This window comes from Pseudoliparis swirei, chromosome 13 (genome assembly GCF_029220125.1).
Source record: "Pseudoliparis swirei isolate HS2019 ecotype Mariana Trench chromosome 13, NWPU_hadal_v1, whole genome shotgun sequence".
Classification (NCBI taxonomy): Eukaryota; Metazoa; Chordata; class Actinopteri; order Perciformes; family Liparidae; genus Pseudoliparis; species Pseudoliparis swirei.
The window spans coordinates 17,270,669-17,285,682 of NC_079400.1; the positions used below are offsets into that span (position 1 = coordinate 17,270,669).

Sequence of the window (15,014 nt, forward strand, 5' to 3'; positions counted from 1 at the left end):
TCATCATAATTTTTTTTAATTAATTTTTTTATTAGAAGACAAAAGACAATACATAGACATAACACCTCGAGGACGACAAAACATAAAGTCAGAGTATTGAGAATAAAAAATATTTATACGTGTGTGTTTGTGTGTGTATCATTCTCAAAAGGAAGACTAACCCGTCACGTGCGGTCACATTACAAAGGGAACTGCATAAACCACGTGCGACATTAAACACCCGATCAGATCGAACCACGAGGAACCGAAGAAGAGAAAATGTCAATTTAAACAAACCCACCGCCCTCAATACATCCGCTGCATCATTATCAAAGGAACCCGACTCCACCAAGTTCTGAGTTGATTTCTCCTCGCTAAGCTTTCCAATGTTGTCGGCGACTTATTCTCTGGAGAGTCTTGAAGGCGATTTCATCATCACTCACAAGCAGCATTTGTAATTCAGCCACGACGCGCTTTTTTCTCTTTTTTTTTTTTACTTCTCTAACTCCCCGGACTCCGAGCTTCAAACACTCCCTCTGTTCCAGGTCTCCGGCAGTATCGGTATGATCTCACTCTCTTTCTTACACACATGCTCAAACGGCCTCTCTCTCTCGCTCTCTCCCTCCGCGGTCCTGAGGGGGAGTCTTTGAAATGTAATCGGTGACCCTCTTTTATCTGCTAGGTGGGGCGAGTGTACCCCCAGGCCGTCTACTTCCCCATCCGCACCCTCTACCTGACACTCAAGATCGAGCAGAGGGAGCGCTACAAGAGTGGTGAGTAAATATGGCTCTTCATCACACTCTTCATCACACTCCACCACCATTCACTGCTCTTCTACTTCTACTATGTTTGGACTTCCAGAGGAAGAACATGCGTTTTACTTTAGAGCGTATGGAGGATGCCATCTTGTTTTTTATTTTTTAAAGCTTTTTTAAAACACAAAGAACAAAAAACATCAAAATGAAGAAAAAGAACAGCAAACGTCAAAAGAAGAAGAACACGAAGAAGAAGACGAAGACGGCTCTTTAACGTATAGCTTATCTTCATTGTTCCTTCATTGTTTATCTCTTCCTAAAGAAACTCAAGAATATATTTATTTTTTTCTTCCCCCTCTTTCCTTGCTGCCTCTTGTCTTCTTTCTTTCACATCTCCCCCTTCCACCGCTCCACCGTTCCTCCTCTCACCTCCACCCTTCCCTTCCAGATTCATCAGGACAACAGCAGCCCAGCTCGGTGGGGGCCCAGCCTCACTCGGGGGCCACCGACCCGGGTCCCATCCGGGCGACAGCCCCGATGTGGCGCTGCAGCCGGATCATGCACATGCAGCGTGAGCTGCACCCCACGCTGCTCTCCTCCCTGGAGGGCATCGTGGACCAGATGGTCTGGTTCAGAGAGAACTGGCACGAAGAGGTGAGGAGTGTGTGTGTGTGTGTGTGTGTGTTGGAAAAGTCTTGGAATGGTTCATTCGAAGCCTGGAAATTAAATCACAAAAGTTTTGGAAAAGTCATGGAAAAGTGTCATATTCACATGTTCATTCACGCTAAGTTTGAAATAATTAAGTTGTTTTTAAAAGAAAGACGCTCAAAACTTAAGCCTACATACTCACGCCGTAGTTATTTTCCTTTTTCCGCGAGTGAACTGAAAAGTTTGGGAGCTCAGAGATAATCCACCGTGTATACACCGAGATTGCACAACATATTTGGTCATGGAAATTTTGTTTAAAGTCCTGGAAATCCATTGGTCGACATGTGTGTGAACCCTGTGTGATGGCAGAATATGTCGGCGCCCCTTTTGTACATTTCAGATAAAAGATTCAAACTTTTTTTTTTGGCTTGATATTTTTAGTCACGTGCATGTAGAATTAAATCATCTAGTCGCCACCCCCCCTCCTCCCCCTCCCTAATTTCCCATCTGATGTTGGTCTCTGCAAATGGTTTCCGTGATGCTCGGCAGAATTCCCGCCGTGTGGAGAGGGAAGACCGCGAGGCAGCGGGAGAGAAGGCTGAGCCCGGTGATGGATGGGTGCGCTGAGCGTGTAGGATAGGGGAAGGGATTAAGGGCCGGAGGTTTGCTGGTGTGTGTGTGTGGATATCTTCGAGTGTTTGGGGCACTCGGCAGCAGCTGCGGGCGCTATGCTTCGTTCCACTGGGCACACGCCACGCCGCCATCACCATCCCTCGCTCCCTCTTCTTCCTCTTACTGTATGGCGTCGCACATTTGTTCCTTAAGGAGAGTGCACGGGGCGCACGTTCACTCTGCTAGTGCAGAGGGGGAACGTTTTGAAGCACAGGTCAAAAAAGTAGAGCGCGACTGTCGTGTCAGAGCCACACACACACACACACACACACACACACACACACACACACACACCGCATGATGAGGAGAAGTCCAAAGAATCGTCGCGTAGCTAAACGGCTAATGCTAAGTCGTAGTTCGTCAAGAGACTCTCCCTCACTATTTCCTTCCCTTCCTCCTCCCTCTCTCTCTCTCTCTCTCTCTCTCCCTCTCCCTCGCTCTCTCTCTCTCTCCGTAGGTCTTGAGGCAGCTCCAGCAGGGTTTGGCCAAGTGCTACTCAGTGGCCTTCGAGAAGAGCGGCGCCGTGTCCGACGCCAAGATCACGCCGCACACGCTGAACTTCGTCAAGAAGCTCGTGAGCACCTTCGGCGTCGGCCTGGAGAACGTCTCCAACGTGTCCACCATGTTCTCCAGCGCCGCCTCCGAGTCGCTGGCCCGCCGCGCCCAGGCCACGGCCCAGGACCCCGTGTTCCAGAAGATGAAGGGACAGTTCACGACAGGTCGGTCGGCTTTTCAAAATAAACTCGCGGCGGATACTCGTATCAGACGCACCGTCACTCGCAGCAGCCGGAGCGTCGGGGCTCTGCAACGTAATTTTAGGTTTTCAACCATGTGATTTGATTCAGGGAGGGGTTGGAGGTGGTGTGTGTGTGTCTCAGTTTGTGTCTTTATTACACTGTGTGCGCACACACCCACAATGGTTTTGATTATACACCAGTCAGCTGCATTTGTAATCTGGGCTGGTGCAGCACTGCGGTGACGATCTCAGCGGGCACAAAGGCTGTCACAGGGTTGGTGAGATGGAGGAGAAGACTCTCACGTCCCCGGCCTCAGCCGGAACCATGAAACCATGCTGTAAAAGTTTAGTATTTAGTCCTAGTAGGGTTTAAAAGTCTGTGAAGCCTCATTAGTTACAGCACATCTCGACGCTGAAACTGTAATGGAGTTATTATATTCATTGTCAGCATTTTATCAGGCTGAAAAGGATTCTCAATGTGGGTTTTATAAAACTTTTATTTTGAAAAGTAAATGTGGCAGTGTAGTCCCAGGTAGGCAAAGTACCGGCAGCCACCAGTCAAGTGCGGTTGGATTGTTGAGGCTGAACGTTGTTGTTGTTGTTGTTGTGTATTTTATTCAGTTAATCATTGCAATACAATACAATATTATTCTATATAATATACAAAACCGAAAGACTGAAAAAGTATTGGCAGAAGCAAAAATTCTTATATATTTCTATCCTAAATTATTATAATCAAATATATCAGAAAATGTATATAAAATATAGAAAAATAATAAAGAAAATAAAAAAATTATATATATATAAATAATTATATATATATATAAATCCACATACATTTTGAAAACCAAAAAAGAATTAACCATTCTTATATCCATTTTAACGTAGTTCCAGAATTGGAATTTGAGTTTATTTTTTTTCAATGTTGGATGAACATCCACTGGACTTTATTTTTCTTGATGTTGGACTTCACCTTCCAACACGGGCCGAGCCTCCAGTCATGTTCAGATCCACTGGGACCGGTGCCGTTCTCACTCTGAGACATTTTTCTCTAAACAATCATCCCCCCTTCTTTTCTTCCTTTTGGAAGCCGTCTGTTTCCCTCCAGTACATCGGGGAGTAGAACCACAGTTTACTGGACCCGGTTCAAACGAGCTCAAATAAACCTTGTGACTGACTCACACATACATGTTCACTGAATCACCCTCTCAGTAAACGGCCCAGTCTCACCCTTTCTTCCTTGAATTTTCCACACAGCCACCCCTCCCTCTCTCTCCCCCCCCCCCTTCAGTCTCTCCTGTGCTTTCCCCCTCCACTGGTCTTTAGAGTGGCCAATAGAGCTAATGTGTTTGGCCCTGGGTGGTGGAGGGCAAGGACTGAGTGATTTTTTTAAAAGAGCTCAGGGAGATAAAAAAATTAGCACCTGACGCGGGTATATAAAACAACAAAAAAGCCATAATAAAGTTATAGCTGACGCCTATACAACCACAGAGAGGAGCCTCAAAGAAGGAAGAGAGATTATCAACATGGAAATAATGGGAACGCGAAGACAGGTGCGATGGCGTCGGCGAGCAGAAGCCCCGAGCGAGCGCGACTCGGGAGCGAGCCGATGAATCCCACCAGATGTTGAGCGCCAGCTGTGCTCCACGCAGCCAGGCGTCACCCGGGGCCTTCTGCGGCGCCGACCCCCTCGCCGCGGCGTTGGGAGCGCGGCCGACCGGAGACCGAAAACCACACACGCCTTCCAGAGCGGAACAAACGGGGTTTACGGAGCCGCCGCCCAGCAGCCAGGCTCCCCCCCCCCCCGAACCGCGTTCGTGGCTCACTCGCTTCCACGGGGTTTGTGGGCTGGAAAATGTGGGTTTATGTGTGCACATATAACATTTGGCAGCGGGGAGGCATTCAAATCCAATTACGGCCAACGCCGTTTGCATGAGTTACTGTTTTAGCCGTGGATCCGTCCCACAGACTTTTGTCAGATGAGCTTTTTTTTCTGAAAAAGAAATGCACAAGTTTTTCTTGCTTTTAAAAATAATTCTGCGCCTATTGAAGAGTAATTCAAAAGGATACTCCTGTATAGCAGTTTGGCTTAGCAGCCATCCACCTTCCATCGGTTGGTCATAGCTTTAGATGTGAACTATTCTAGTGCCAGAGACCTGAACCCCCCCCCCCCCCCCCCAAAGACATGGAAAACCTGGAAAAGTCCTGGAATTTTAGAAAGTTATATCCAGGCCTGTAAAAGTCATAGAAGCAAATTTCATTTCCCAAAGTTTTGGAAAAGTCATGAAAGTTTGTTATAGTCATATATTTTATTAAAAGTATAAACATTTATAGAAATATTTATTCTTTTAATCAAAGTATTGTCTCATTAATTTGTGTAATTTAATGTCTATACTCGTCTATACATCGAGATTTCGCAAATTGTTTGGTGATGGAAATTTGGTTTAAAGTCCTGTAAATCCATTGGTCCGCACGTGTATCAACCCTGAATAAAGTGAAGTATGACGTCATCCCACCACACACACCACACACACCACACACACATGCATAAAGCCTTGAGTGAGGAGCAGGCCAGTGGGCCTTGAGGGAATGATGCTTCTATATACAGAGGGGTCTGTAGAGGAGTCTGGAAGTGCAGATCCTCTGCTGTGGTCTGTCGGGCGGGGCAGGTAGGCCAGACTACTGCCAGGGGTCAGAGGTCAGCCCAGCTACGCTCCACACACACACTCCCGTCTCTCAGCATCCTATTCCCCTCGCGCAGCCGGGGTCACAGAGGAGGTCAGTGGGGTTGAAAACAACTCTCCTGAATTCTCGTCCCACTTTATTAACTCGCAGCACGGTGAAACGTCGGTTCCTTATATTTAAAATAGGTATGTTTCTATTGCCTGCTGATATGCATCCGTCTCCAGATTTTTAAAAGATGCATCTCCGATAAAGACGGGGCGATGTTGCTGCACTACGGTCTTCGAAGGAGCGGAGCGTGTCCCGCCGTCCCGATTTATAACGAGCATTACACACTTCTGTCGCCGGGTTGCAATTCTTCGGGACTGTTTAAATTTTCACCTTCCGCTATCGAGGCGTGCGGCTGGAGGAATAGAACATTGGCTGTTTTTAAAGGGTTTATTTTAAGGCGTTAGGAGGTCTCACTCTGGGAGAGATTGAGCAGGTTTGAAATGGCAAAGCCCAAATGCAGCTTCACGGCGTCTTTGTAGCAGGCGGCACTACAGGGTGTACTGAAATAGGTGTGTGTGTGTGTGTGTGTGTGTGTGTGTGTGTGTGTGTGTGTGTGTGTGTGTGTGTGTGTGTGTGTGTGTGTGTGTGTGTGTGTGTGTGTGTGTGTGTGTGTGTGTGTGTGTGTGTGTGTGTGTGTGTGTGTGTGTGTGTGTGTGTGTGTGTGTGTGTGTGTGTGTGTGATGTCCCCGGGGCTTTATTCTAAAATGGAAAGCCCCCGCCCAGCTCCCTTCCCTCCGTTGTTATTGCCGCAGCTCATCACAATACGTTGTGTGCAGTATGAGTTGTGACTCGAAACGGGGGGGACTCTCATTTTTACAGCTCTAATTTAATCGGCTCGCGGCCTCCACTCGGGATGCTGTAAGTCGGTGGAGCGCTTCTCCTCGCGCTGCCGGCCCCACGATGAATAACTTAAGCAAGTTCCCTTAAGCAAGGCACTTCGCCGCCGGAGTGAAGGTGGCTCGACGGCGCAACATATTTACAACGGGCGTTTCCCCAGATGTGATCTCCTGTAACCGCTTCCCGCCTCCAGGCCGTCGCTGTGAGGAACACGGTGTTCTTAGTCCCGCCCCCCCACGAGTGTTTGGACTTTAAATGTCATCTGACCACTACGCCTTCAAACGCCTCTTTGATTAATATTTATTTCCGTTCTATTTTCTTTCATTATATTTGACTTTCAGCACCGTCCCCTGTGCGTGTTCTACCCAGTATGTAGGTGTCAAACATAAGGCCCGCGGGCCAAATCCAGCCCGCCACATCATCTGATGTGGCCCCTGACGGCTTGAAAGACACGCGATCACCTTTTCTCCAAGAAATTTACGACAAATATCCCGTGTTTTTATTTTGAAGGTTTCAAATTAAATAGATTTATGTTATAATATTAGAGAAATGTTCTTATGTACAATATTTCCACACTCAAACAATAATCAAATGCAAAGAGTTATTTAACAATATGTTTGAGTAGTTTACCGGCACTTTGAGGGCAGCCATGATGCTGGTGTGGCCCGCAATGAACATGAATGTGACACCCCTGCCTTATAGTGTATATTCTTTTAAAGCATTGGTATTTATAGGGCAGGTCTGTGAGGTTATTGATGCAGGGGAGGTGAAAGGCCAAACACACACACACACACACACCTGGGCGCCGCTCACTGCCGTTAGACTGGTAATGTTGGAGCGGCTCCAGTGGAACAGTGATGGGGGCGAGTGTCTTGCTGAAGGGCATTTTGAGGAGTTGATGAAGTCGGGCTGAAGGTCAAACATCGACTCTGCGTCTGCATTTTCTTTCGTTTTTCAATTTTAATTGATTAAGCCATTGATACTAAACTATTAATTCCTCCCGGGCCGCTGCTGGTTTATAACCATTTGATGCACAAGTCTTTTTCTTTCTTCTCTTTTTTGCTCGTGTGCTTGCTGCCTTCTTGTGAAGACAGAATTACGGGAAACATTTGTGAGATTTAAAGTAATACGGAGATGAAAATGAAGATTCTTGACTCCTTTTTTTCCCCCTTCGCCCCCTTACCAGACTTTGACTTCAGCGTGCCGGGCTCCATGAAGCTCCACAATTTGATCTCCAAGCTCAAGAAGTGGATCAAGATCCTGGAGGCCAAGACCAAGCAGCTGCCCAAGTTCTTCCTCATCGAGGAGAAGTGCCGCTTCCTCAGCAACTTCTCGGCTCAGACGGCCGAGGTGGAGATCCCTGGGGAATTCCTCATGCCCAAACCTACACACTATTACATAAAGATCGCCAGGTAAGGCACCCCGGTACACAATAAGCCTCTATTATTACAAAACATCCACTTGGTGATTTTGAGTTACATGCATCTCCTTCTTCTCCCATGTTGTTCATCGTTCCGTCTCTTGTCTCCAGGTTCATGCCCCGAGTGGAAATCGTTCAGAAACACAACACGGCGGCACGCCGTCTCTATATCCGCGGCCACAACGGCAAAATCTACCCGTACCTGGTGATGAACGACGCCTGCCTGACGGAGTCGCGGCGAGAGGAGCGGGTCCTGCAGCTCCTCCGCCTCCTCAACCCGTGTCTGGAGAAGAGGAAGGAGACCACCAAGAGGCACCTCTTCTTCACCGGTAAGACGATGGATGAGAGAGAGCGAGAGAGAGAGAGAGCGAGAGAGAGAGAGAGAGAGAGAGAGCGAGAGAGAGAGAGAGAGAGCGAGAGAGAGAGAGAGAGAGAGAGAGAGAGAGAGAGAGAGAGAGAGAGAGAGAGAGAGAGAGAGAGAGAGAGAGAGAGAGAGAGGTGGGGTTTTTACATTCTGCTTTCTCTGGGCAACCCGTGCCTTTGACCCCAGGTGGTGCCGCGTCCCTACTGTGGAGTATTCTAGATGTAGATTTAGATCTGGGGTTCAAACGGGGACCGTTTCCTCGCAACTTGTCACCGACTCTTCCTCTTCCCCCCCCTCCCGTCTCTCCAGTGCCCAGGGTGGTGGCCGTCTCGCCTCAGATGCGGCTGGTGGAGGACAACCCGTCGTCGCTGTCGTTGGTGGAGATCTACAAACAGCACTGCACCAAGAAGGGCATCGAACACGACAACCCCATCTCCAGATACTACGACCGCCTGGCCACGGTGCAGGCCAGAGGCACGCAGGCCAGCCACCAGGTACGGACTCCTCGACTCTGACTTGATAACTGATGAACCGGCCTTCATCGTTGAGGCATGCATAGCCCCGCCTCCTCTCCACTTGAATATCAGGATGTGCCCATCGTCGTCATGTTCTGGCCCTCAGTGTTTCCCTTTTGTTTACCAGACAGTCTAATCCCGCCACCGTTTCACAACTAACCGAACTGCCCTTGTTTTTATTGGTATCGGAAATCTTCTATTCAAAGTTACTGCATCAAACATCAGTATTTGTACAACACTAACACTGATGATGTATGCCGATGGATAAAGGACCGATGAGGCTGAAATGCTCTGAAAAAATGCTTCAATGTAACGACACCGTGTTCTAAGGAGGCGAGACGGCATGAAGCCAAAGATGGTGCTCATTACAACCGTCAACGAGCCGAGACCTGCACAAAACAGCCTCGTCAGCATCTCCACAACACAAGCACACAGTGTGTTCTACATCTGTGTGGCCCGGTGCAATGGTGACCTCCTTTTAATGGCACTGATATGCACCCCGTGTCAGTGAATTGTAACGGTAGCTTTGTGCAGCCAGGTCCTCTAGGACTGAACAAATAGTCAAAATGGTTTATTTATCGGAGAAGGATGCACCACTGTTCCCTACCTAACCTCTCCTCCTTCCTCCTCCTGTCCACTACCAGGTCCTGCGGGACATCCTGAAGGAGGTGCAGGGGAACATGGTGCCCCGCAGCATGCTGAAGGAGTGGGCCCTCCACACCTTCCCCAATGCCACCGACTACTGGACCTTCCGGAAGATGTTCACCATCCAGCTGGCGCTCATCGGCCTGGCCGAGTTCATGCTGCACCTCAACAGGCTCAACCCCGAGATGCTGCAGATAGCACAGGTAGGAGGAGGAGGAGGAGGAGGACAGAGCAGGACGCATGTCTGAGCTCTCTGTCAAGGGCGAGTGGCATTAGTGTGACGGGAGCTAATTCAATAGATTTATATATATATATACACACACTGTCGCATTAAGAGATCAGTGTCCCCGCCTCCCTATCTGGCCGTGTGAGTTACCGTTCTCCCCCGTGACATTCACGCCGGGCCTATCGGCTCGCCAGCCGCTGTCAGCGCCGACGGTGTTTTGACAGAGCGTTATGTTCAGTCCCTCTGCGGCGCCACCGCTATCCGACACGTTTACATTTTTGAAGACGTTGTGTGTGTGTGTGTGTGTGTGCGTCTCAGTCAACACACAATCCATCTGCTGGCGCAGCTCCGCAGACGGCTTTCTAAAAAAAGTCATTATTAAAGATGATTGTGTCAGTCGCCCCCACCCCCCAACCCCCTCTGATCCTAATCGGCCTTTGCTGACAGGCGTTCCTCTGGGCAGCTAAGCGCTGGTATTAAGCCCCCTCTCTGCCTGTTCCACTCCGCAGATCCCATTAGACACGGCGGGATTACGGTACGGAGGGCGTACACACACACACACACACACACACTACACAAACACACACACACACACTACACACAAACAAGAGAGCGAGTGAAAGATAGGACATCTCCGCCGCAGCGTTGTGCCCCGCCCTCTCAAACGGTGACCCCGTGTTCCTCCATGTCGGCGCTCACGGAGATCTATGGCGGCGCGAGGCGGCAGCCACGAAGGCTCCTCGTCTCCTCCGAATACGCTGCGCCTCCTTTTCGATCGCGAAAATGACTCCTGCATCCATTTCTCTCGGTCACGTTAAGACAACACAGCTCCACATGTCAACATTGCGTCATCCCGTTGGCACCAAGACCCCAAAATGAAGCCCCCCCCCCCCCCCCCAACATTCTGTTCGTGGCCTCCACAGCACGACCGTCTGCGGGCTTATCTGAGCCTCTGCTGCTATGAAGCTGTCAGACGCACTCACCTTTTCCTCTGAGGGAGCTTATCTGCCCTCGGAATGGCGGCTTGCGTAGCGGCTCCCCTCGCACGTAAACGCGGGATGAGATGGAAACTCGGCCGTATATATTTAAGTCGGCGGGGAGCGTCGAGGGCCCGAGGGGAGCGGGAGAAAATCGAGGATTGTAGATGTTCCGCGGCCGATAGTTTGACGCGTTGCCGTGTCCGGGCCACGCGGATCGATACCGGTCGCCTTGTTTGTTGCCGTGCGTCCTGGAGCCTCTGATGCATCGTGTGCAGAAGGGACTGCATGAGATTATTGTTCTTAAAGCCTGGAGAACGCTTTATTGTCCTCCCTCACACGCTTGTTTTCCCCGACTTCTTCTGGCTCTCACTGTTATACCTTTTTTTTAATGTTTCCGCTTCCAGGACACGGGCAAGCTGAACGTCTCCTACTTCCGCTTCGACATCAGCGACGTGACGGGCGACCTGGACGCCAACCGGCCCGTCCCGTTCCGGCTGACGCCGAACATCTCCGAGTTCCTGACCACCATCGGCGTCTCGGGCCCGCTCACCGCCTCCATGATCGCCGTGGCGCGGTGCTTCGCTCAGCCCAACTTTAAGGTGACTGGCTCTTAAAAAACAAACTAAACGGTGACACGCTAACGGTTTATTCTGACGTGTTTTCCAAAAGAAAAGAAGAAGAAAAACCTCCAGCTCAGAATAATCTCCTTGTGTTCAGATGAAAACGGGAATAGAATATAGCAGACGGATCCGAGGCGGTCGCAAGTGAATACATCATCAGAACATTATTATTTACCTTTGCCCAGCACTCATTCTCCCGTCGCCGTCCCGGTCGGTTCTAGTTGACCTGTCCCGCTTCTCTGTCCCGTCGCCGGCTCCTCCCCCTTTCCCACTTTCAGTTCCTCATGTCCCGTCTTCGCCCGGTCGGTTCTAGTTCCCCGCGTCCCGGTCGGTTCTAGTTCCCCGTCTCCGTCCCGGCCGGTAATCCGATCAACAGTCCAACTTTATTTCCCACTCTGATGGCTAACGGAGTTCACGGGTCACCTGCGCGGCCGTCTCCGTCACACCAGCAGCACCGTCACAACTTTCTGCATTTAAATGTTCACACAAGTAGCCGTGAAGGATTAAACTCGCTCTACGTGACCCAGATGGCGCGGCGTCTCTGCGGGGTTTAAGGAGGAGTGCATCTCAAAACGAGAGGTTGGAGTCAGCTGGCGGTCGCGGGCGAAGGATATACTTAATTCTGTCGCCAGGACGCAGCGGTGTGTTGTGGAACCCAAGCTCCCGCTGACTTCTCCAGATTCTGTCCAGCACTTAAACCCAGAGAGGAAGTCTGAACTCCCAAACAAAGCAACGCAATGAGAGCCCGCCGTGTCACGGACCTGCAGCGGGGCGTCGGCGCCGCCGGCTCGCTCGTTACTCGGAGCCCGACTCGTGTGGACTCGAGCTGCAGACGCACAAAAACACTTGACCATGTGACCCGGTTTCGGCTCGGGAGCCGAGCTTAAAGGTCAAAAGAAAATGGGCTTTTATTCTAGGGAGCGCCGCAAAAACACTTCAAATATATTGACGTCTGAAACCGTGTCAACACTTCCCGTACGTTCTGGGGGAACGCTTTGTTGTGGTTGCGTGTTCCAGTTGTGCAGCAGCATAACGAGCTGGATGAGCGACACAACCTCAATTTAACTTCACGGCTTTTGTTTTATACGTCTGGCTCTATTTTTAACCCGAGGTGTCTCTGAGCTCGTTGCCACGAAGAACTCTTTCACCACGAGACAAGTCTAGCCCAGAGGATGGAAAGAGCCTTCCTTCAAACATAATTAAGACTTTAAGGCTTCAGTTATCAAATTAGCTATTGGCTGGAGTACCAAACATGGTACTTACCGGCTGTTTCTGGTACTTACCGGCTGTTTCTGGCACTTCCAACCACATCGTTTGGTCTTCGTCAGTTTGCTGAATCGTCACCATGAGTATGAAACTGGTGACCCTCGTATTATTAAATCCCGTCTCTTCAAAGATCATCTGTGTGATGTGGTTTAGAACTCTAGAAAAATGCTTCTTGATTTGAGTAAAAAAATACTTTCCAGATTTCTGTATTATGATTGTAAGTTTAATGAAGTAAATAAGTTCAATTAATTCATTGATAAAGCAGATGAAATCAAGTTGGTAACGTATTGTTTTTTTCATCAGGATGTTATTACAAGTTTTTTCAAATTTAATGATTAATTTAACTTTTTCTTTTAAGTCAAAGCTTTGAAGATATTTGTAGTTTATTCCTAAGTTTATCTCAGATTTAAAAGTCTATGACCATTCGTAATAATAATAACGCAGTGCTTTATTGTAAGCTGTGCTGCGTGATTCATTGTTTCTGATTCCCGTCTCCGTTGTGTCGACAGGTGGACGGCATCCTGAAGGCGGTGCTCCGCGACGAGATCATCGCGTGGCACAAGAAGACCCAGGAGGACACGTCCATGCCGCTGTCCCCCGCCGGCCAGCCGGAGAACATGGACTCCCAGCAGCTGGTCTCATTGGTCCAGAAGGCCGTCACGGCCATCATGTCCCGCCTCCACAACCTGGCTCAGTTCGAGGGAGGCGAGAGTAAAGTCAACACGCTGGTGGCTGCGGCCAACAGCCTGGACAACCTGTGCCGCATGGACCCCGCCTGGCACCCCTGGCTCTGAGGAAGAGGGGGATGAGAACGGGCAAATGTGAAGAAAATGTGGTTTTTGTTTTTTTATTACGCGTCTGACGACAGACGACTGTGAAGTGTGTGTCGGTCTCCGCTGTAACACACACACACTGATGGACGTGTTGGACTCTATCAAAGGACAATGAAACGGTTGGAGCAGGTGGACCAGCAGGCCCGTCTGTCACATTGACGGTCTTAACGGGCCGGCCAGGTCACACGGGAGTTATATCTGATGTTTTTTTCCTTTATTTTTTATCAAAACACAATTTCTCCCTCAACTTGTATTTATTTTTCTAACTAAATGACGGTCGTGTGTTATGACGGTACAAATATGTGTGCAGGTATAATGAGCCGCTCACTCCAGAGGGTTTAGTTTTTTAAAATGTAATTTAAGAGACGGGGAGATCTTCTGCCGTGTCCGTGTTGTATCCTCCTCCATCGAGAGCTTAACCCGTTTTACATTTAGATCATTATTTCTTTCTCCACCTCAAACAGCCATTCGTCCTCTCAGATTTCTATTTGTATTTAAACTGAAAAAAAGTGTTTTTTTCTTTCTCTTCCTGTGAGGACGATAAACCGATGAAGCTCTTTCTTTTCTTTTTTTTACCCACTGCCTGAAATGTATTTTTTGCCATGTCGTCATGTAAGAAAGTTGAACTTCAGGCTGGACTGACGCTGGAATAAGCTTCAACAGCTGCGATGCACATCTGTCAATCCCACGCTGGATGTGTTCGCGCCACCTTTTTGTAAAGGACTGTCTCTTACCTTGTAAATAAGCATTTTGTTTTTAATAAAATGCTCTCTTTTTTTAAATAAGGACACTGGCCTTGGCTTCTTTTTTTCTTTCTTGCGGGGACCTGCAGCTGTGAGTTAGGCTCATAATTACCATAAAGCAAAACTCACAATTAGTTCTCTTTCTGAGTTGCGTTTCTTTGTAAAAACAACAATAATGACCATTGTCAGTGCGTCATATCAACTGCAACACCGCCGCCGCCATAATCGCCTCCTGGGTGTCATGGCGGTCATCGCTCCTGCTGGTGAAACCGCTGCAGACGAGTCGTCATCCGTCCACGTTAAAAAAATACTATTGCCATTTCTGTGACATTTCTGGAGAGGCGTCTCGGCTCAAAGTGGCGCTCTGTCTCGCGGCGGTACAATAAGCTCGTGGTCGTTCCCTCCCTCTGGTTAGAAAGACCTGTGGAGGAGGTGTGTCGGGGCGTTTCTCCCTCCCCCCGGTGTTTGATTTATGAGTGCCAGTGGATCTCCTCGTGGGTCGGCCTCGCTTGACTTATACACACTGTCAGCCGGCCCGCCTGCACCCGTAAACAAAGGTTATATCTCTGTTCGCCTCCATACCGTACACACACACACACACACACACAGCTAGGCCTCTTGCTATGTTTACACACTCACAGTTCTCTTCCTCCTCACAAAAAAGGGACAAAAGAGTGGTTTGGTCTTCATTATTTTTCATAAATTTTCTTTTTCCATTTGATATATATATATACAATATTTTTATTTATAGATATTTTAAATATATTATATTTATTTATTATATATCCAATATATAAAATATATATATATATAATAAATACATCATATATATGTATTTGTCAAGTCAAACGTATTTATATTTTCTATCCGAAATATATCAATAGAAAGTAAAACATGTAAATAGGAATATAGATAATTGGGATGTAAACAAAGCATGTAAGAATGATTAGAGATAATTGTAAAATAAAACAAGCAATTGGGAAACGGGGCGGAGGCTTATAGACCGGAAATAACCACGGGGCGCACTTAAGGGGCTGATGAA

The 15,014-nt window shown here is 48.5% G+C and overlaps 1 protein-coding gene across 1 annotated transcript in view; it reads left to right on the forward strand.

Moving 5' to 3' along the window:
• trrap (transformation/transcription domain-associated protein) overlaps positions 1–14,019 on the forward strand; it is a 99,093-nt gene extending 85,074 nt beyond the window's left edge. Inside the window, exons 65-73 of the mRNA XM_056430056.1 lie at positions 662–752; positions 1,183–1,388; positions 2,512–2,773; positions 7,547–7,772; positions 7,892–8,109; positions 8,454–8,638; positions 9,304–9,507; positions 10,915–11,109; positions 12,906–14,019. Of these exons, the coding sequence (XP_056286031.1) occupies positions 662–752; positions 1,183–1,388; positions 2,512–2,773; positions 7,547–7,772; positions 7,892–8,109; positions 8,454–8,638; positions 9,304–9,507; positions 10,915–11,109; positions 12,906–13,190 (1,872 nt within the window). The 3' untranslated portion in view covers positions 13,191–14,019. The remainder of the gene's footprint in view (positions 1–661; positions 753–1,182; positions 1,389–2,511; positions 2,774–7,546; positions 7,773–7,891; positions 8,110–8,453; positions 8,639–9,303; positions 9,508–10,914; positions 11,110–12,905) is intronic.
• Positions 14,020–15,014: the final 995 nt, after the last annotated feature.